The 22316-nt window shown below is 40.8% G+C and overlaps 4 protein-coding genes across 11 annotated transcripts in view; all 4 read left to right on the top strand.

Moving 5' to 3' along the window:
• The window catches only part of pik3c2a (phosphatidylinositol-4-phosphate 3-kinase, catalytic subunit type 2 alpha), a 29495-nt gene extending 26587 nt beyond the window's left edge, over window positions 1-2908 (top strand). For both annotated transcript variants that reach the window (XM_076986030.1, XM_076986031.1), the window contains exons 29-33: window positions 45-162; window positions 440-521; window positions 1000-1109; window positions 1209-1334; window positions 1747-2908. In XM_076986030.1, the coding sequence (XP_076842145.1) occupies window positions 45-162; window positions 440-521; window positions 1000-1109; window positions 1209-1334; window positions 1747-1929 (619 nt within the window). In that variant the 3' untranslated portion in view covers window positions 1930-2908. The remainder of the gene's footprint in view (window positions 1-44; window positions 163-439; window positions 522-999; window positions 1110-1208; window positions 1335-1746) is intronic.
• Window positions 2909-3835: 927 nt separating this feature from the next.
• Window positions 3836-6844, top strand: LOC143486531 (small ribosomal subunit protein uS15-like). The gene is made up of 6 exons (XM_076986037.1): window positions 3836-3944; window positions 4400-4448; window positions 4741-4819; window positions 4939-5108; window positions 5492-5592; window positions 6771-6844. Exons 1-6 carry the CDS (start codon window positions 3922-3924, stop codon window positions 6802-6804), a joined length of 456 nt encoding a protein of 151 aa, XP_076842152.1. The 5' UTR covers window positions 3836-3921; the 3' UTR covers window positions 6805-6844.
• A 97-nt stretch (window positions 6845-6941) lies between these two features.
• On the top strand, window positions 6942-9455 carry LOC143486468 (uncharacterized). The gene is made up of 3 exons (XM_076986032.1): window positions 6942-7452; window positions 7574-8685; window positions 8930-9455. The coding sequence occupies exons 1-3, from the start codon at window positions 7296-7298 to the stop codon at window positions 9140-9142; spliced, it is 1482 nt and encodes a 493-aa protein (XP_076842147.1). The 5' UTR covers window positions 6942-7295; the 3' UTR covers window positions 9143-9455.
• An 8899-nt stretch (window positions 9456-18354) lies between these two features.
• plekha7a (pleckstrin homology domain containing, family A member 7a) overlaps window positions 18355-22316 on the top strand; it is a 72258-nt gene continuing 68296 nt past the window's right edge. For 2 of the 7 annotated variants that reach the window (XM_076986022.1, XM_076986020.1), the window contains exons 1-3: window positions 19443-19769; window positions 19884-19960; window positions 20095-20152. In XM_076986022.1, the coding sequence (XP_076842137.1) occupies window positions 19687-19769; window positions 19884-19960; window positions 20095-20152 (218 nt within the window). In that variant the 5' untranslated portion in view covers window positions 19443-19686. Of the gene's footprint in view, window positions 18373-19439; window positions 19770-19883; window positions 19961-20094; window positions 20153-22316 lie in introns of those variants that run through there. The other 5 variants (XM_076986025.1, XM_076986024.1, XM_076986017.1 and 2 more) reach the window with 4 other exon arrangements.

Genomic DNA, 22316 nt, shown 5'->3' with positions numbered 1-22316 from the left:
CCCATGTCATGAGGTAACATTGTAACATTGCTTCCTGTCCATAGGTTCCCCAGCAAAATGGTGTTGGGTCGCACGCACATCAAGGACGTGGCGTCCAAGAGGAAGGTTGAACTGAACAATTATGTACATAACCTGATGAGTAGCTCAGCAGAGGTTGCACAGGTGAGGCAAGAGCTTGCAGGGTCACCATCATCTCTTATTAGTGCACTACAGTCCTATTTTCCCCACATTCACTGCATCAGTGCAGGAGAAAAGCTACATAGATGCTACATCTCCTCATTATAATAATTCATATAAATCCCATAAGGTGAAAGAAAAGAATATCTGCTACTTTATCATGAAATGCTAAATGCTATGCACTTTCAATGAAATCTAAATATATTAATTGAACATATTGATATAACTGTTATGGTAATGGTTTTTTATATTGTTTTTTCAGTGTGATCTCGTTTATACGTTCTTCCATCCCATTGCAAGAGATGATAAGACAGAAGGATTAGATGGAATACCCAAAATACCAGGTATGCCCAGTTGACTTTACATTCGGTGGCAGAGAGAGAGTAAAATGTTTAGCATTTGGCTTAGTTATGTGTGGGACTGAAACATCAGGTGAAAACATGGAGTGTCAGGGAGGTCCAAAGCTGTTGAGAACCTAGATGAGAGACAGTCCCCACACTTTGTTTAAATCTTTTCAAATGCTTTGCAAGAATCTGGTGCAAGTATATTCCACCAAAGCCGTAAGGCATACTTCTTGCTTGTTTATACTAGTTATAGTAGTAATCACTTGTTGCAGCAACTACTGTGTGCTTCTATAGTTTTGCCAACATGAAAACCCTTATTTATCTTGGGACATGTCCCATGGCAGTGCTGCATATGACCCTCTGGTTTTCAAGATCAGTCAATTTTCTCTGCTTCAGTATAACAGGCAATGACATACTTCACTATCCATACAGGAACTGTGCTGTAAGTATTACTCTTGTTTTGGACTCTGCGTTACAGAGATGATTCCGGTGAGCCCAACTACAGGACGAGTGGAGGGGGAGGTGAAGTTGTCTATTTCATATCGCAACAGTACACTCTTCATCATGGTCATGCACATTAAAGACCTGGTGAGTTCTGACAATATGCTCTTGAAACTGCTGCCAGTACAACTGTAGAGTGGCTGTGAACTGCTGAATAACCAGCCGTCCACTACGACCTCCGCAAAGGTATCTGAAGATGGAGCAGATCCCAACCCGTATGTGAAAACATACCTACTTCCAGATCCCCACAAAACCTCAAAGCGAAAAACGAAGATCTCCAGAAAAACCAGGAACCCAACTTTTAATGAGATGGTAAGCCTGGTCTCTGGGACATAATGACTCGAGATGAGAACAAAAGTACAAGTTCTTGGTTCTGCTTGATGATGTAATGTTATCACACTGTACTGCCAGCTCTTATTCTCAGTTCTACAGTATACACTGATGGTCACCTTGGTTCTTGTACAGTTACCATCAACGCACCATTGTTACACCTTTATGTAGTCAGAAATGCTAAACATTCATGCTTATTGGCTGTCAGTGTTTTCTGCATTATCCCAAGCAACAGAGTCACTTAAATAAGTCAGTGACCGCACTTCCCCAGCCACTGTGGGCTTATGTCAATGGCTGCTAAAAAAGATTATTATGGTTATTGCATCTCTTGATTGAGTACAAATGTGAAGCCTTACACGTTGTCCATACACATTGCTGTGCTCTCTGCCCTCAGCTGGTATACAGCGGCTACAGTAAGGAGACCCTGAAGCAGAGGGAGCTACAACTGAGCGTGCTCAGTGCTGAGTCGCTGCGAGAAAACTGCTACCTGGGTGGCATCACCCTCAGCCTCAAGGACTTCGACCTGGGCCAAGAAACGGTCAAGTGGTACAAGCTCACAGCTGTACCATACTCCTAGACTTCTGGGAGTACGTCTTCCCATTTTAGTCTCCTACAGCAGGCAGTGAGATTCAACCCCAGCCCGTTAAAGGGCAAGTTGAACCCCGACCACCGTATACAACTGTAACTCCTGCCACCATGTACAAGTTTCACCCGCCAAATCTTGAGATCCACTCCTTGCAAGCAATACATTTCTTGTGCATGAACTTTAAAAAAAGAAAAGCTAATATTTTTTTGTACATTTTGTCATGAGAGGACCAAAATGGCTTTCTTTAAAGAAGAGTATATATTGTTATATATAAATATATATATATAGATTGACGTTTTTTTAAAGGGGCTCATTTTTACATTCTGCGTTTCTAGAAAGAAAAATAGGAAGCATTAGTAGCCTGTAAGGCTTGGGTGTTTGGGCAGGCATAGGAGAGTAAAGGTTGTCCTGATCATGTGCCAAATGAACTAAAATGACTTGACCACTTTTCTCATAAGGGAACAAAACAGGGTGCCTTGTTTGGGATTCATTATTCCTCTTAAACAAATTAACAAATTTCATGTATCTCAAAATGATATTTGTGATATTCCTGATTGAAATACCCTATCTCATGTCCCATTTCTCTCAAACTTTATATATATAAAAGTTCCTGTGTTTGGCTCCATTGCCAGCACAATCTTGAATTTGTATTGTAAACTATTGACATTTTGTTCTGTCTTTTTATTCTTTGTAAAGGGAAGGGCAGGAATGACTAAAAGCTGCTTCTTCTGTTCAGATACTTAGTAAGCTAAAATGATTCATGAGTTTACCTGGAAACATTTTAAATGTTTATTATTTAAGAAAAGATCATCACTCACACCACAAACAAGACTTGTTCTTTTAATAATTGTTTAAAAAAGAGAAACGGTTTATGGCCAGTTATTTATTGTTAATTGGTTGTTTAACCTGGAAAAATCAGTGTGTACTGTAATGATTTTCCACACGGGATGAATTAAACGTCTGAACATTGTCTTCTAATTTTAGCTTTACGATGAAAATAAGCAGTGCAAGAGACTGACATGACTGGTGCTGTTCTAAAACAGGGTGTTGAAGCCATATTCTTTTAGAGCTTTTGACTGCTGCAGCTTGACAGTTGACAGAGAGTGTTGTGTGGAACATGTTATTGTGAGAATGCAACCTTTTGTTCATAAAGGGACAACAAAATTCATGTATTGGTGTGCACAACTATTTGTTTCAGTATTTCATACCCAGACTGTAAAATGCTTCCCTAAGTAACCCAAGTCTATATAAGACTAGCGGAGGGTACAGACAGATGCATCGTGAACCAAGCTGATTCCCAATGCCAGCATACTATGGCACTGATGTTTGTGAATGGTGCAGCTTGGGGCCAACTGACATACTGAAGTCATAGTATGCTGGATTTACAGGAACACCTTTGCCTTTGGTATTTAACATTAGCTGGGATTAACATTCACACCACTTCATGGATATTTAGGCTGATCAAAGGAGGTGTGTTCAGCTAAATCATTGTACAGCATCATTTTTTTATAATGCACATTGCTATGTTGCAGACCATCTTGAGGTAAAATACTAGCTCTCTACTTCCCCTGAAAACATGGAGGCCAATACCTGAACATTGAGAACTTAATGGAGCAAAAATAATTTTCCAGTGGTGGTGATTCTCTTTATGAAATGCTACTATACTGACAATTAGTGGCCTTGACGTTTCAGATTTCTGTACTAAATATTTTTAACATGGCCACCTCCATGTGGGCATCTGCTCTATGAAGCAGCAACTGGTTGAAAGTGGTATGAATTCACTTTCATAAAATTTGTATTTTTGTGCTAATAAAAATGACTTGCTGTTCCTTTATATTATGTTTTCTGAACCAAGTGTTGAATTATGCCTGGCTGTGCCATCGTTTCTTGGAGGAATATTGAGGTTTATTTGACGGTTCCCCTCATGGCGAGCTGCAGCTGGTCACTTCCGCCTTTACGGCCGCCTCTTCCTTTCGCGCAACCATGGGTCGTATGCACGCTCCCGGGTAGGTCTTCAATCAGAAAAAGTAGAAATAGGATAAAATAAGAATAATCCTGTGTTATTGGGGAAACATAATTTATAGATCAAACGTTTCTCTGGATGTATCGTAAAGAAATATCGTGTTGAAAGTAGTTTTTCTCTGACTGCGCGGCATATATATCGGGCTAGCTTAGCTAGTGAGCTAGCGTGCTGTCGTTTTGTCAACGGAGAACTTGTTAGCCTGTCCCACCAACCTGATTTAACATGGAGGCTGTTGAGCTATGTCGCTCCAGACTATCCACACCTCGTTAACTATGTTTAACAGTAGTTATTTAGCGACATGTCAGGATACCTCGCTTAGGCCGAATCTGCCTGCCACAAAAGCAGTGTCCATCACAAACACCGTCCTACATCGTCTTGGTGTTTTTAATGTTGGTAATGCTGGTTTCTCATCCATGTTCGTTGTATGTTGTGTTACAGAAAGGGCTTGTCCCAGTCTGCATTGCCGTACAGACGCAGTGTTCCCACTGTAAGTAATGGTTTTAGCTAATTACAGTTATTGAGGATGAACTTCAACATCTTAGCTTTTGCTTCAGCTTGCAAGTACAGCTGGAGACATTTGATCAAAAGGCCAGTAACGTCGATGTGTCAGATATTCACAGCCAACGAAAACGTGACCAGAGATGTCAACTGACATTGACACAGCGAAATCCCGGTGGTTGGCATGTGCCTGATGTTCTGCTAGAATTGTACTTAATCTTTTGGCATGGTTTATTTTACACTTAAAATTGCACTAATGAATGCACTTAATGTCTCTGTAGTGGCTCAAACTGACATCTGACGATGTGAAGGAGCAAATCTTTAAGTTGGCGAAAAAGGGTCTGACACCTTCCCAGATTGGTAAATTATATATATATATATAGTTTGGTGATTTTTTTCCTTTCAGTGGAAAGAATTGAACTAGGAACATGCATCTTTGAAAGTCTCTGTGCCCCTTGTTGACTGACTGTCTTGTGCAGGCGTGATCCTCCGAGACTCGCATGGTGTGGCACAGGTGCGCTTTGTTGCTGGCAATAAAATCCTAAGAATCCTGAAATCCAAAGGCCTGGCCCCTGACCTGCCTGAGGACCTCTACCACCTCATCAAGAAGGCTGTTGCTGTCAGGAAGCACCTGGAGAGGAACAGGAAGGTCAGAATTGGGCTCTAGTTTCTTGTGGACTTTTTGCTGTGAACTCTCAGACCTGTCAAATCCAGATTGTGGGAATGTTTGTTCATTGTTTAGAGTACAAGCAGAGCAGCTTTACATATAATTTTGTCAGTTTTTGTCTGTAAATGTAGAGATATACTATAAAAATATCATTCACAGTAGATGGTTAAAGTGTAAATATGTTATCAGTAAAGTGTTGGATGCTGTGTGACAAAACAGGGATGATGCATTGGATTAACAACATGGTTATTCTATTAATGTCCCTAAAGTAGGTCACTAGTGGTGATGGAGATCATAACATGAACAATCATTGGTCATCTCTACCTTGGAAGAAAAACCTTTCCCCAAATGTATACTTTTCGCAGGACAAAGATGCCAAATTCCGCTTGATTCTGGTTGAGAGCAGAATCCACCGGTTGGCTCGTTACTACAAAAGTAGGAGGGTACTGGCACCTAACTGGAAGTAGTAAGTATCATAATAATAATAATTATTATGTTTTATGTAGCGCTTTTCAGGAACCCAAAGACACTTAAATTTAAGAGTAACAGAACAGACAGATGAAAAAAGTACAGGCAGCAGACACTAAGAATAAAGCTGTAAATGGCAAGAGGTCATGAAGTATGGTAACATATTGGGAGCTGATGATAAATAAAGTAAAATAAAAGTAGTAAAATAAAGTAAAATTGTAAAATAAAGTAGACCAATATACATGGAGTTGACAGTGGTGTAGGGGTTTAGAGTCAGGTATTGAAGGTAAGGGGAGTGTTATAGGCCAGTGCAAAGAGATATAGTTTTAGGTTTGTTTTGAAAGTGGAAAGAGAAGCAGAATGTTTAACTGGAGAAGGGAGAGAGTTCCAGAGTGGAGGTGCCATTCAAGAGAAAGAAACTTAACTATCGGACTATGTGACTGCAGACACAAGTTTTATATTTTTGAATGCTATTACTTAAAATGTACAGATACACAGATGCAAAATAACTTGCATCTGATAACTGAAATCTGAAACTGTCAAAGATCATGAACATCATACTGCAACAGCGAGTTGCCATGTGTCCTCAGTCCATTGTTGTGGAGAAAAATCTCATATCTGTGGAGACATGCAGTAGCAGAAAGGATTTGTTCTCTGAATCAGTGTGACTTTGACGGGCCTGATTAATGTTGCTGATATTCAAATATTCAACTCCAAATACTTGCAGACATTGCTCCATCTAGCAACGATGCTGCCAGCATGTGTGTTTCAACACTACCTCTTAAAACAGTAGTTGTTTGGTGAAGGACCTCTTTGAAACATTGAAATAACAGCCAGTCAAGGACCTGCAGTCATACCTGCTTTCTGCCCTGAAAAGGCAGCCTGGGTGATGAAATACTCAACGCTTGCACTGGCTTTTGTTATGCTAAGCACAGCTATCAGACTGATTTAATTTATTTTCAATCATTGACCAACATAACCATGTATTATAACCATGTATTATACTGTTACACATTTTTTCTGTTTCCATCTGGTTGAATAGAGCTAGTTATGAGGCCATATACTAAATATGTAAAGGAGTTGGAAATCCTGTTTACCAGGCATGTAAATGTATCCTTTAATATTTATGAATTCAGTTTATCTGCATGTCTAATTGCTTTCTTTACTTTTTTGCAGTGAATCTTCTACAGCCTCTGCTTTGGTGGCATAAGCCGTAACTCAGACGAAATAAAAGCAAATTTCAAACTTAATGTGTACTTTCATTCTTATTTATTTTTGACGTAGTGGGAGTTATAACGCACATAAGCACTTTGCATTTTCATCCGTAAATGCAGTAGAAACATTACACGGGCGTCAGAATGACACTAATGTACCTGGAGTGTGTGCACGTGGGCGGGGCGTGCTGTAAATGGAGCAAGTGTTGATTGACACAACAGGGCTCCAATCACGCGCCACTAGCGGGAACCCTTCGCGTATATGAAGGCGCTTCTTCAGTTCGAGTCGTTTCAAACACGTATCCCGGGGATTAAGGATACCCAGCTGTTTCGAAAACATGAAGACCGTCGCCGTTTTCGTTCGCAGTTCTTGATATGTTTAGAATAAAAATGCTTTTTCGGAAAATTCAAGACGAAACAAGTTGCTGTAAGGAGCGCGCTTTAAGGGACGAGTATCAAAACACTTGACGACTCTCGCTGATCGAGGATGGAGAGTGTGACGAGTTCGGCGAGGACCGAAAGGTCCGCGATGCAGCGGGTCGGTGGCGGCGGGATGATTCTGCCGTGGACAAAACAGATACTGGGAGTGTTGTGGGAACACTTACGCCTGCTGGTTCAGTTAATCTGTTACAGTTTGATGACGGGTAAGTAAGATTTGGACAATAGAATGGCGCATGTTGCATCTATTTAAAGTTTATTTTGTACATCTTCAAAATTTAAATGTGCAACGTAACGTGATTATTATTTTTTCTGTTTGGTCCTCAGTCTTTCAAATGTTCAGATTTGAGGTTCATCTGAGAATTACGGACGACACCGGAGAACACATTCAGCACATGAGTGCGTCCGGAGACGCCACCGACAGCTTTCTCTCCTCGTTATTTGAGAACAAAAACGTCATGGTCGCGGGACAAAACCCTCTTTCAAACCCCTTTGATCTAAACTCTCATTCTAGGTCCGTTCTGTCAAGTCTGGTTAACGACGAACTTTGCTGCTCTTTGGTGGACGATTTTGTGTCCCGCGCAACAGAGTGTCTGTCGGAAAACGACGAGCTTTACATCGGAGAGCACTGCAGCTGGAACCGAGGCTTTGACTGGAATTTGCTTACAGGTTCGGAGCGCAGTTGTGCAGAGGACGTGCGCCCTGCTCCTTTCACTGCCTGTGTGTCGAGTCTTTATCAGAAAGACATCCAGAAGCATGATGATTCTCGCACGGAACTTTACTGTAATTTCTCCAGTTCATCTTCTGAGGACAGGCGTCCGGAATTGGGAGGACAGAGTTCAGACAGTGAGGTAAGCTGGGGTGGCTCGGACAGCTCCTGTGTGGATGGGGACAAAGAGGAGAGTGACAGACTTTGGGACCTTCTTACCAGATCCACCGATCCATACCACCCGCTGCACTTCACGGCGTGTGTGTCCAGTGGAATTGCTGACCAGAGGAGAACGCAGAGAGGCTCTGGCGTGCCTCAGAAGAGTCACACGTTCACGGCATCGCAAACAAGTGTGTCTTCATGCTCGGATGCAGGTGAGCAAGGGCATGCTGGGGCCTTCTCCTCAGAAGATGAAGAGGAGGCGTTGTGGAAGTCCCTATCCCTTGATGATGACCCATACCACCCGCTGAATTTCAGAGCTCCTCTCCACAGTCCAGCTAGCAACGGGACAAGTGGTCACACCAGCGATCCCAACTGCCATAAGCAAAGCTCAAAGGTAACGAGAGACTCTGCACACAAAGCCACAAAGCCCCCTGTGCTGCCCAGGCGAGCCGTCAGTCACCAGTGTCTTCAGTTGTCTGTGGAGAAACCCTCAAAAGTGCCCTGGAAAAGACCTATAAACAAGACCACTGAGGCCAGCTCAAAGAAGGACTCGACTCCTGTGAAAAAGGTAAGAATCAGTTCTACTATGATTTAAGGTCCGATTCTACTATTTTTACCTTTTTATACAGCTTACAATATTTATCTGTTTCACACTGTATAATTACTAATATAATTTAAAAAAATACTTTGCATGCAAGTGATGGTTCCTAATCATATAACTACACCCTTTATACTAATTTTAATTGTTTTTTATCATTCTGTATGTTTTTTGAAGCTGTACTTCCTCTTTCTGACTCTTTCTTTTCTTCCAGGTGAGATTCTCTCCAGTTGTGGAGGTTCACAAGATGTGGGCCTGGTCCTTTGCCAATCAGGCGTCTCGTAAGGGGCCATGGGAGGAGCATGCTCGGGACAGGGACCGCTTCCAAAGGAGAATTTTGGAAGCAGAGCAGGCCATTGGATACTGTTTCAATCCATCACACAGGAATAAGATCTCCGCCTATCAGCAAAGCACATTAGACAAATAACCATTACCTGATCTCCCAGTCTTGTGGAAGACTTTGACCTGAAAATGCTTTTACTTTGAAATACTCTAAGAGTTTGACTGAAATATTGCAATGTGTAGTTTTCTAGTCCGTACTTTTCACCAGCTTATCATCCATACCTCAGTGCTGTGTTTCCAACACATTTTTTCAACCTCATATGGCATGTTTGAATATTTTGTTTACAGTGCCTTATTGACCAGCAGTGATAATTACAATGTGACAACTGATTTATCATAACTGTAAATTATACTTACAGTAGGTAGTATTTTGTTGTTTTTTTTTTTATGTTTGATATGCAGGATAATGTTTTTTGTTGATGGACCTTTTTTTTTTTTTTTTTTTTTATAAAGGCAATTTGTGTTTGGGGGGGAAGTGAAATAAAAATCAGTTTTGTAAAAGTTCCAAGCAATTCTACCCTTCACATCTTCAAAGTTGGCGTTTTGCCTCCTTTGGAAACTTGATTTGTTTGCTTTCTATAGTCATTTGTGCTCCTCACTTTCATGTAGCAGTCTGCGTAGTCCTGCGAGAGGAGTGTGTGTGAGAGAGGGGTTAAAAACAAGGAATGATGAAACTCTCTCCCCTGAGCAGAAATCAATTAGCAACTCCCCTCGACACTTCAATGGAGGCACAAACTGAATGGCGTAAAGCGAAGCAACATCGTACGCAATCTTTAAGGTCGATTATGAAACCAGATTGAAGGTCTGACTAACCCAGTGGTGTTTTGTCTCTTTGTCAGGGACATGTACACAAACAAGTTCCTGTTGCATTACCACCTTTGAAAACATTTTTGAAAGCAAACAGGCTTTACCTGAAGATGGACGAGTCCGTCCTGTGTATATGTTTACAGAACTGCAACATGATCCTTAATTGCTCAGAGAACAATCAAGAATGATTATTTTGTGTGTGTGCGCACACAAGTGTGTGCATCAAATGTTGTAGATCCTCTTTCTCTCAGGGCAGCCGTGGCACTAGTGCATCTGGTCGCCAGGCAACAGCACAGTGCTTGGTGGCGGTGAAAGGATTGCAGACGATTGCAGCAGTGGGTGTGTGCGTGCATGCGTGTGCGTGCGCGGGGAGGGGGGGGGGGTTGTCATCAACTCAGCCTCTATTACTCATCTGCGGAGTCCTGAATCTGAGGAGTGGGGGTGGGAGTCTCTGGAGTCTCAATTACACCCGCTCAGACTGCCTGATGCAATAAGACAGTCAGCAGCCTTTGTGACTGCAGCACAAAGGTGGTGCAGGTAAAGCGAGCCACCCCCTCTGGGCCCACACGGGTGCACCCTGCCCTTCCAACACCTCATCAGGCCAGCCAAATAGTCAACAATCATCCCACTAGGCTGCAGTTGCATCAAAAGAAAAAAAAAACATTTTTTTCCCTTCATAGCCATCTTGTATATTGCCTGTACTGTCATCCTACAAGAAACTATTATTCGGCTTAAGAAGATACACACACAGATTGATTTAAAACTGGTGGAAGGAAAATTGATTGTCATACAGGTGCCTGTCATAGGCTGGGATGTATTAGGCATCAAATAAACTGAGTTCTTGAAACCGAAGTGTTGTAAACAAGAAGAACAGGTACGTTTAAGGATCTGAGCAACTTTCACAAGGGCCAAATTGTGATTGCTAGACAACTGTTGGAGCATCTCCAAAATGGAGGGTCCCGTGGGATGCTCATGGTATGCAGTGGTAAGTTAAAAAAAGTGCTTCAAGGGAGGGCAGCAGTGAACCAGTAACCGGGTCCAGGCCACCCAAGGCTCACTGAAGCACTGATGGACTGAAGGTTAACCTGCCTTGTCTGATGTGGGCAGGCATGGTCTGGTGGGTAGAGAGTCTTGTGACTGGAGAGTTATGGGTTCAATGCCCATGACTGAAGTGCCCGTGAACAAGGCACTTAACCCTGACCGCTCCCCTGGCCCTGGCCTAGGGTACCACAGCCCCCTAGTGTGTTGCTCTGGATAAGAGCGTCTGCTAAATGCCATAAGTGTAAATGATCCCACAGAAGAGCTACAGGGGCATAAATAGCTGAAAACATTAATGTTGCCTATGATGAGAAGTTTTAAGAACACATAGTTCATTGCAGGCTGCTGTATTGGGGACTGTATAGCAGGCAAGCTGATGGCGGCAGTCTGATGGCGGTGGTCTGATGGCGGCGGTAATGTTCCTCTGGGAAAACTTGGATGTCCCTACATTCACGTGGATGCTGCATTGGTGTGTCCCACCTAGCTAGGCCAAGAACATGGCAAAGGTATTCTGCCATGGCAGTAGATATGATCACTCTGCAAAATCTGTTCATGAATGGATTGAGGAATATGGCAACCAAGTATCCTCTCAATCCAATCTAGCATCTATGATCTATCATTTTATGATGGATCATGAAATCATATCAAAGATCTAGCATCTATGATTTATCATTTGATCATTTTATTAAATTTTTTTATTTAGCTACATTTTTTTCTGTTTATTTTAATATGTCCCATTTTATTTCATTACAGTATTTTAGTTTCATTACAATAAACATTTTCTTCTGTTTATTTTTGAATTGGCTATAAATTCTTTAAATCACTTTGAGTTGTATGTATGTATGCATGAAAGGTGATATACAAATAAAGATTATTTATTATTATTATTATTATTATTATTATTATTATTCCTATAAAGGGTGTGCTGCAACAACAAGCACAGTACACTGCAGTACAGTACACTGCAGTTTCCTGGCATCTAGAATCATCTTCTGAGACAGACAGACAGATACACACACACACACACACACACACACACACACACACACACACACACACAACTTGCTTATTTACTTGTCATGGCTCATACCACATTCTTGCATACATGGGCAAGCAAATTGGCATTGTATTTCTACAAAAGAATGTCCTTTTGAGTTTATTACAAGCAAGACTTCATCTATATCCCTGTTATTTGATTACTGTCATATCTGACTAGTACCTACTCATTTGTTGATAACTTATGCTATGTTGACTAACTTAAGGTCAAATATTATTGTTTCACCTCTGAATGACATAATGATGTTCAAATCCCCAAGTTCTTTTAGGTGACGTGACACATCTGAGAAATTATTATTCTGTATTGGATTTTATCTTTGTGACTATTTTAAGGCATTTCAAAAATGTTAATTAATATGAGATGCATAATATAAATAATATATTTAGACTTTGTTCAAAGTTTGTAGCAAATGTCATCCGTTTTTAGATAAAAATTAAATACATTTTCATTAAAAGTTATATTTTTATAACACATATTCTAACTATATTTGTTACCTCTCAAAATGCCATTGATAATGAATAAATGCCTCAGCAACCAAAATAAGTAAATTATCATGTTACATCTGCAATTTGTAGTTTTTAATCAGTAATTTACTAATGTTGTGTGATGAAGTACAGCTTCCAAAAGAGGGCGCCATTGATCACCTTTATTAGTGTGTCGTTGTGTTTGACCAGCACTTGTCTCACAGGATCTTAAGAATAAACGAGTACCTGATTTCAGTGGACTTTGTTCATGTGTCACCTATCCCACAAAGGCTTATTTGACTAGAGAAATCGTTTATTAGTTACTGATTAACAAAATGTATTAGTACTATAACTTTCAAATAGGGTCAATGAGATGTTGCATGACATAAAGCATAATTCTTTACTAGATTTGTATTATTTCAATCATTTAATTGCAAATATGTTTGCATTAGAGATAAGCAGAATAACACAAAAGCAGATAACTGTATGAAATAACTTGAATACTTGAAGTCTGAGGTTTATGAAATGTATTCAGTTGGACTAGTCTGAACCTTCATGCAACTGAAAACATGAGTCTTGCGAGGGAAGCGATGGTATCTCCTCAGTGCCTGCGGTGATGTAAAAGAGCTCTACTGGGCTCTGTGAGCTGGTCATCTGCTGGCTCTGTGTTTTATTTGGGTCATCCTGGGATACATCCTGCTTTCTTCTGCCAAAGTTGCTATACGTCACAGCTCTGGTAGTTGCAACCTTTCCTGTGGCAGACCTGCAGTCAGACTGCATGTTGGTCTTTGGCATCTTTCGGTGCAGAAGTGGTCTCGCCGAACCCCTCCTGTGAGGGTAGGGGGACTGAGGGTGTGGCGACTTGGAGATGCAACTGTAAGTGTGAGCCAGCCTTGTGCTATGTTGCCATATAGTGAGTTCACTGGCTTTGCGTTTGGATTCGTTATCTCTTGCACCACAGTCCTTGAAGTTCCCTGAGGGCATCCTGCTCCTTCTCAGATTATACTGCTCAGGTGAAATGTTTTTGTCATTAACCTGAAACAACACATGTGTATAGCAGAGATTAGATAAACATTTTTCTATTGGTCAATGTGGAAAAAAATACTTGCAAGTTTTGTTTTAGCAATGTACCTTGTCTTAAACAGATTAAGCTTTCTAGGAGAAACAATAGTGATAGTTTTCTTTGAGTTAGATTCAAATGAACACAGCAAACGTTTGGGATTACATATAGAATGTTTATTTTTAAGTAAAAACATGGAATCCGGATTTAGATTGGAATTAAAAAGTGCTTCAGTCTGCTAAGTTAAGACCTTTTTGAGGTGGCTCTGTACATGCTTAACTTTGTGAAGACAAACTCCTAACAACTTATAGCGTCTCTGGATGGTCTCACTCCCCAGTTTCAATGACGTTATTTCCGCACCTTAAATGAAAGTATCGGAGCTGGCATGAAAGTCTTGTGTCGTAGGCTATTTAGTGCGTTGGACAATGTATCTCGTCCAAGAGCTCTTTTTTATCGTCAAGGCGTCAAGAGAGATTTACCTCGAAATCAGCCAGCCTGACAAAAGAGCTGAAAAAATACGAAAATCTTATATTAGAAAAAAAATAATTGAAACAAAAAGTGTCGGCTAAATTCTCAAAAGTCATAGTCAAGAAAACTTCAAAGTTAATTAACAAGAAAACTTCAAAGTTAATAATAAGAAAACTGAGCACCTTAAAGTTACCCTACACCCTATACACAGACCAATATTTTTTTATAGTGACATAAGTGCTATGTGAGAATATCGAGTTTGTGCTTTATGACTTACTCGAGACTTTTGTAAACTATAAACTAGAGATCGATAGCCTACTCATTTATCGACGCATCAGATCCTTTTCAAATTCGATACGTCACACGCATATCGATCAATTATTGTTTTTTTTAATGAAGACTGAATGTGTATCTGGTGTTGAAAAGGTTAAAATAAATGAATAATATGAAACACCTTTTTATTTTACCCTTACTCCTGATTTTGAGACACATTCAGGAGCATTATACTGTAAGTTATTAAAATATGTTATGATTATAACAATCATGAAGGAGAAAGTGAGGCATGTTGCTGAGTTTGGGTCCAGGGTGATGGATGCTGGGGTGGTCACTGTGTGGTGGTGGGTGGGCTTAGGGGGACACCAGAGGCAGAAACGATGAGGAGACAGCAAGGTCATGGGATAGATGGAGGAAGGATTCCTGATGAACTGTTTTTGCTGTGAACTCTTTTGCCGCTTTGCTGGTATACATAAAAACAAGAATGTTTCAGTATAGATATGGCCCTTGGGAAGCTGCACAGATCATATATATAAGCATTGATTTTTGGTAGAATTTGAGTCAAGGTCTCTTAGATGTCTGGCTAAGATAAGTCCGATGGTATTGGTCTTCAGACCAGTTTAAGATATTAATCTAACACCAGCCACTCTAAGTACACAGGAGAAAGATCTGATCTAAGAAACAAAAGGAGAGATGGTTGGGTGATAATGGAGTCGGTGACAGCATTTTCTTCACCAAGGAAATGTCATCATGTTTTGACATTCGGAAGAATGTCCTCAACTGCAAACCTCCATTAGGGAGACCAGCAGGCCGTGTGACCTGAACTACAGCCGAATGACCAGAAGCGATCTGGGGACTTTGAGGCTCTGATGTGACTGATCTGATGGGTGGGAACCACATGGAGCCTCTGCTTCTTACCTACAACACTGGACCTCCCTGTTCCCAGCTGGGCCAGTTTATAGCCTCTGGGAAATATGCTCACAATCAGTGTTCAGCCCTTGACTTAAGATCAGTTTCAGTTCTTCTAGGATTTCTGTCACACAAGCTTTGAACTGAGTGTGCAAAGGAAAAAAAAACAGTTCTTTAAAGGATGGAGATGGTAATCTGCTTTGCTTGGTCCATAAATATGCAATGACATTAGGTAACTGGAAAGACAACTGACACCTGAATTTGTTCATGAGTGAACATGGAAGCATTATGTAGGAACAGTATTTGTATCATATGGTGAACCTGATCCTGTAAAATAGCCTCACAGTTCCTTGGCTGCCATGTGTACACACAGGATTGTGAACATCAGTCTTAGTGGTTCCAAATACATGACTCTACAAATCACTGTAATTCCAACATAATCTTTAACAGTTGCTAACATATATTATGAGTTATAGGCATTCTTTGACTTTCTCCAAATATTTAGATGTAAAAAAAGGAAAAAAGAATGAAATAAAACTTGAAAGAAAGGCACATTCTGTGCTACATGGTTCTGTGTCTTTATGTGTTATTTGTGTTAGCCTTGGATATGTATTTTAAGAAAAGCAATCTGCCTTTGATTCTAGCTTTAGTTGTGAGGCTTTTGTTGAGACTGCCTTACTAATATACTGATTCAGTTTCATTGCAGTTTCTGAGTGTGTACTTTTGTAGTGTTTAGCAAAAGCCCTGTAGTAAAATGTCTGTGTGGCTCTTGGTAAAATTTGGCTTGCAACAGCAGCTTCTCTGTGCTGCTCTGTGATTGGCTCATGATTTACTGTTTATTCACTGTTTGCCTTGTACATTACATGATTGGTACTTTGTGTCTTGTGCATCTGCAGTTCAGGCATGGGCGTGGTAGTGGGGGGAAAAGTGGACCTGACTACCCAGGGCCCGAGTAGGGAAAGGGGCTCATTTTGCTCATGTGCCTCATTTGCTGGCATTTATAGGGGCCCACTCAATCAATCAATCAAATTTTATTTATATAGCGCTTTTTACAACAGTTGTTGTCACAAAGCAGCTTTACAAGTGCAGAGTCCTAGCCCCCAGTGAGCAAGCCAAAGGCGACAGTGGCAAGGAAAAACTCCCTAGTTGAGTGACTGACATTCAACTGACATTGAGAGTGTACAGGGGCCAGAATTTGCTGCTACGCCCCTGAGTTCAGGTGATGGGTGTTTGGCCTCTTCGGAACTGTAATTGGCTCACATTGCTTTGAAAATTCCCACATAAAAGAGCTGATTGTCAGACTTCCTTTTATAGCTGACACCCCCTACTAATTGGCTTACAACATAATATGACTCCGTTGTGCAGCTACCTATGTAATTGCTACTCAGGCACTTTACTATGTATCGATTACACCATAAAGAACTCTGTAAGTCTTTTCTTGTGTGGTTTCATTATTTCATTCTACTTCTCTACATTACAGTGTCTGAATCTTCTGAGCCAGAAAATACCATGGTTTTACAGTTCACTTGATGTACAAGTGATTAACCCTACACACATACACCAAAACCAAGGAAATAATACATATCTATGTGCTTGTGAACTTGGGAATGTTGATTCTTTTGTTTATGAAGATGAGCATTTGCTTACATAGAAGTGTATGGTTACTATGAGCACTGTGTTTAGACGTCGTATACAAACACCCAGGCCCGTTGACAGTCTTGCTGGGGCCCGGGACAAGAAAGTTTCATGTGCCCCCCCCCCCCCCCCCCCCCCCACCCACGTCATTTGAATTTTCTCTGTAGCAGACAATCCTTGTGTTAGGTCATATAGTATATAATATAGCCACACATCAAAGCTGTTTCTGACAGCTGACTGGTTTATATTTGACGCGTCGCGAACGGCGCGAGGATTCGCGAGGCGAAAATGAGGTAATCGCAGTGGCTTCGCCCGTGCGCGAGGGCCTCACGCGCTGTCGATTCGCGAGGTCGTGCACCTCTCGAATTTTGTAACTTCGTCATGTTTGCAGGGTGCATACACCTTTACAAGGTGGAATTAAAACACTTGTACGTCACTTTAAAGGTCCATTTCAATATTTTCCAGCACGTTAAACTTAATTAAGTTAAATATTTAAACATACTCGAAATAATTCGCTTTTTTATCACATTATTTAATGGTGGTTTATTTCACAACAAACAGATATTTGTTGTGAAACAAAGTAGTTACAATTTCAAGCATTTTCAAGTACTTTAGCCTAAATTCCAGAACTTTTCAAACCTGGAACACAATGCAACTTTAAAATTCGTCAGGTAAATGTTTTTCCTTTCTTTTCTGCGCTCCAGACTTCTGTATTTACTTTAACTATCCACCACTGTATTTCCCGCTATTGGGCGGGTACCAGCCGCTTACGGTCGCTGGATCAATCCATTTTTCAGTGGTAGGCGGGGGTATGCACTTAAGTGTATGCACTTAATGGAAAATATGCAGATAGGTAAAAAACATATATTTTAGCCATTGAGCTTATTTTGAGTACATTATTTTATATTAATGAAAGATTTCAAGATTATTTAAAAATTATAGACTTTAAATAAAAAATAAATTGCTGGGCTCTTTGATGGGCCCCCCTGGCCCTGGGGCCCGGGACAACAGACCCGGTTGTCCCCCCCTGTCGACGGGGCTGCAAACACCTACATGCCATGTCGGTAAAACGACAATCACTCATTGTTCATTCATTGTTCATTGGGGATAGAGAAAAAATCAGATGACAAACATGCATGCAGTAAACATGTTATAGCTGGGTCAGCTGGAGATAGCAAATGCACCTTATTATTATTATTATCAGCCCCGTCGACAGGGGGGGACAACCGGGTCTGTTGTCCCGGGCCCCAGGGCCAGGGGGGCCCATCAAAGAGCCCAGCAATTTATTTTTTATTTAAAGTCTATAATTTTTAAATAATCTTGAAATCTTTCATTAATATAAAATAATGTACTCAAAATAAGCTCAATGGCTAAAATATATGTTTTTTACCTATCTGCATATTTTCCATTAAGTGCATACACTTAAGTGCATACCCCCGCCTACCACTGAAAAATGGATTGATCCAGCGACCGTAACCGGCTGGTACCCGCCCAATAGCGGGAAATACAGTGGTGGATAGTTAAAGTAAATACAGAAGTCTGGAGCGCAGAAAAGAAAGGAAAAACATTTACCTGACGAATTTTAAAGTTGCATTGTGTTCCAGGTTTGAAAAGTTCTGGAATTTAGGCTAAAGTACTTGAAAATGCTTGAAATTGTAACTACTTTGTTTCACAACAAATATCTGTTTGTTGTGAAATAAACCACCATTAAATAATGTGATAAAAAAGCGAATTATTTCGAGTATGTTTAAATATTTAACTTAATTAAGTTTAACGTGCTGGAAAATATTGAAATGGACCTTTAAAGTGACGTACAAGTGTTTTAATTCCACCTTGTAAAGGTGTATGCACCCTGCAAACATGACGAAGTTACAAAATTCGAGAGGTGCACGACCTCGCGAATCGACAGCGCGTGAGGCCCTCGCGCACGGGCGAAGCCACTGCGATTACCTCATTTTCGCCTCGCGAATCCTCGCGCCGTTCGCGACGCGTCAAATATAAACCAGTCAGCTGTCAGAAACAGCTTTGATGTGTGGCTATATTATATACTATATGACCTAACACAAGGATTGTCTGCTACAGAGAAAATTCAAATGACGTGGGTGGGGGGGGGGCACATGAAACTTTCTTGTCCCGGGCCCCAGCAAGACTGTCAACGGGCCTGATTATTATTATTATCTTTTGTTCGTTTTGAGAGCGAGTTGGGGTGGTTGTGCATGAATAAAAATTTATTCTAAAAATTACTGTAAAAAACATTTTTAAATGTAAATATATTTTTATCCTGGTCACCAGAGAAACACAAAAATATACATTGAAGTGAAGTGCGATAAACTGTGTATGACAAAACTACATCCTCGTTTTGTTAATCTTAAAATTTACAGCTTTTATTATAGCAATAAAAACTGCGTGTCAAATGTCATATGTTCAAAAGGCAATGTGATACTCTTTGCTCTTATCAACGCAAATAATCGGTTCTTCTTGTTTTAGAGCCTGCGCTAAAACACTGTCCTACAGGCGCCAATAAGAGATAATCCCATGTCCCTTTTGATTATTAACAACGGCTGAACAGGGCCTGACAGAGATAGATGTGGATTGAGGATTAATGCAGAATTGACTATAAAATCTATTTCCCCACATCTGCCTATCTCTCTGTCTGTTTTCTTACCATTTTTTACGATAAATAACAAAGCTATGTTTGCATAATGCGTTTCGGTTGCTTAACCATCTTTAAAAGTGTCAGGCGTGTGAATTCTGTTAACCGTGAGGCTTGTCTGGCTGGGTTTGTGCCCATATATTTTCTGTCGGCGGAGCGACACAAGCTGAGAGACGGATTGAACCCTCCCCTTTAATTCCCTGATTCTGAAGCGTCTGTGTGGGAAACTGATCCCGAGAGGACGGACGGGGAATACGCTGGAATAATGGCGGCGCCGCTCCGGCGGGACACTTTACCTGAAAACTGGACCTACGGGGTGTGTCGAGACGGCAGGGTGTTTTTCATAGAGTGAGTGTAGGCTATTTGTTTTCCACTCAAAAGTGAAAATATCGCCAAATACCGCGCGTGTACGTGTTTGGGGGCATTTACATCGCTAACAGGTGGTTTTGTTTCTCCTGCCAGCGATGAAACGCGCACCACTACTTGGGTTCATCCACGGACCGGCGAGCCTGTGAATTCTGGACATATGATGCGTGCAGGTGTGTCAAAATGAAATTGTGTGGATAGTTCTGTTCAGTCGTGGCGGTCCAGCGTTTGTATCGTCTTGGTCCGGCTTTAGGTAAGACGTAACAAAAGTTTATTTTAACGCAAATCTTCTTGTCTCCTGAACTAGATCTGCCCAAAGGCTGGGAGGAAGGTTTCACTAAGGAAGGAGCGAGTTTCTTTCTGGAGTAAGTGAACTTGGGTTTCTTTAGTCTACCTCCTTTTCGGAGGTGCCCCCTCATGTCAGTTAGGGCTCTTCATGGCCACACGGACCTTACCTCGACGTGAAATAGGTGCGCTTGTCATTAAAGATTTGACATTGAGTAGGCTAGTGAGATGCTGTGATAAAGGGAGAAGGGGTTAATAAACGATTTGTCTCACTGATAAACGCCAATTTTAGAGCAGTTCAAAGTATCTTTCTGTGGCGTGCACACCCACTTGGGTTCATCGTTTAGGTTCATGCTTTATGCAAGCATGAACGATGTTTTTCAGTAGCTATTTTGCATATGTAAACTCCTGTTTCCTACTTTTCTAATCTATAAGGGACGTTGTTGCTTATGATGATTGCTATGGAGGTTACTTGGTGTCTGACTAATTCAGTACTAAATGGCAATTGATTGATGATCAGGTCTTGTTGGGTTTGATTTCAATGTATCTTGATTTAGTTCATCATGATGGTGTAGTTTTCTCCTAGATTAGAGGAGCTGTAGTATATCATGAAGGTGATTAGGAGAAGATTGAAGATTAGGAGAGCTGTAGTACAAAGGTGCAGATTCCTCTTAGATAATTCATAAATAGGTGAATGAAATGGGACTCAGATTCTGCATTAATTAATCGATGGGGAGTCTTTCCACCTGCAGTGACCTTCTTATCTAGAATATTCTACCAAATCCCATGCCGAATGAGGGATAAACCTAGCAGAAATGTTTGTCTGGTGATCTAGGATCTTAGGATCTCGGATCTTAACGTCTCCTTTATTTGAACCTTTGAACTTTATTTGAACCTTTATTGTGAACCTTGCTTTCCAGACCAGTTATTTGGTAGGGAGTTTTTGGCCATAACAGAGTCACTTTAACTATAGAAAACTGAGGCAGAATTGTGGAAACTTCAAGTATTATTTAACCCAAACGTAAATTGTTAATGGAGTGGTATTCCATTAAAGTAGTATTGACCATCTCTCGTCCTGGGCACCTTCCACCCTGCAAGATACTCTCACTATTTACTGAGGACTTTATTAACTGACTCAGATATGTGTTAGAACTAAACTCTATCTCTCTCCCTGTTTCATATGACCCTTAATGTTTAGTGATTGAGTCTATATTGGGTGACACGCACACACACACACACACACACACACACACACACACACACACACACACACACACACACACACACACACACTCAATATTGTTACCAGCATACTATTTATACTTTGAATGGTTGTGTTCCTTTTGTTGATCAAACAAAAACATCCTGTTACACAAGTTAGGTGTTTGAGTCAACACTACTAATGTGATGCCTATTTGTATAAAGAGAGATGGTGAACGGAGACGTGGGGTGGTGTGCTGCTGCCGAAAGCGACTGCCTTGTTTGTCCTTCATCTGGTTACCAGCAACGCGTGCTGCCTTGTGCTTGTTCCACCGACTCGACTGGCTTCTTTGGGCTGTTCTGCTCTTTGCATGAGTCGTGTAGAAACAGAATGAGCAGGATTATGTTTGGATTGTGTTTTTTGAGACTTTTGCTTCACTTATGAACATGCCCTGAATAAGATCAACAATGAAAAGTAAATTTTTTAAAATACAATTATACAAAGGCACAAAGTATTAAATCAGTTTAGTCCTAGAACAAAGCATGTCAGTAATGTGTTACTGATGGGTTAATTGAATTGATCTCATGCTCTGTAATTTGTGTTGTGTCAGTGCTTAAAGCTGAAATTGACTGTTAACAGTAAATGATTGCAAACAGCATACTAAATTCAATGACTCGCTAAGAGATTGTAATTGATTTTGGACACCGTCAGTATAGGTCTCCTTCAACTGAAATAATATATTGGTCCAAACGTCGTTTATGTGCACAATACCTTTGACAAGGATTAACCTCAAGGGAGAATAAATAGGAGAAATCAAGTGCACGGCAAGGTTGTGTGCAGAGCTAAGAACAGAAGCAGGTCAGGTAGAAGTGGTTTAACTGAGAGAACTGTCTGGTCAGCTAGCACGTCCAGATCCACACTGTCCGGTCAGCTAGCACGTCCAGATCCACACTGTCCGGTCAGCTAGCACGTCCAGATCCACACTGTACAGGCACACACAGATTACCTTTGAAACTCAACAAAGTGCACTTAATAAATAAATT

Source organism: Brachyhypopomus gauderio, chromosome 2, assembly GCF_052324685.1.
Source record: "Brachyhypopomus gauderio isolate BG-103 chromosome 2, BGAUD_0.2, whole genome shotgun sequence".
Classification (NCBI taxonomy): domain Eukaryota; kingdom Metazoa; phylum Chordata; class Actinopteri; order Gymnotiformes; family Hypopomidae; genus Brachyhypopomus; species Brachyhypopomus gauderio.
This window is presented reverse-complemented; position numbering and strand designations above follow the sequence as displayed.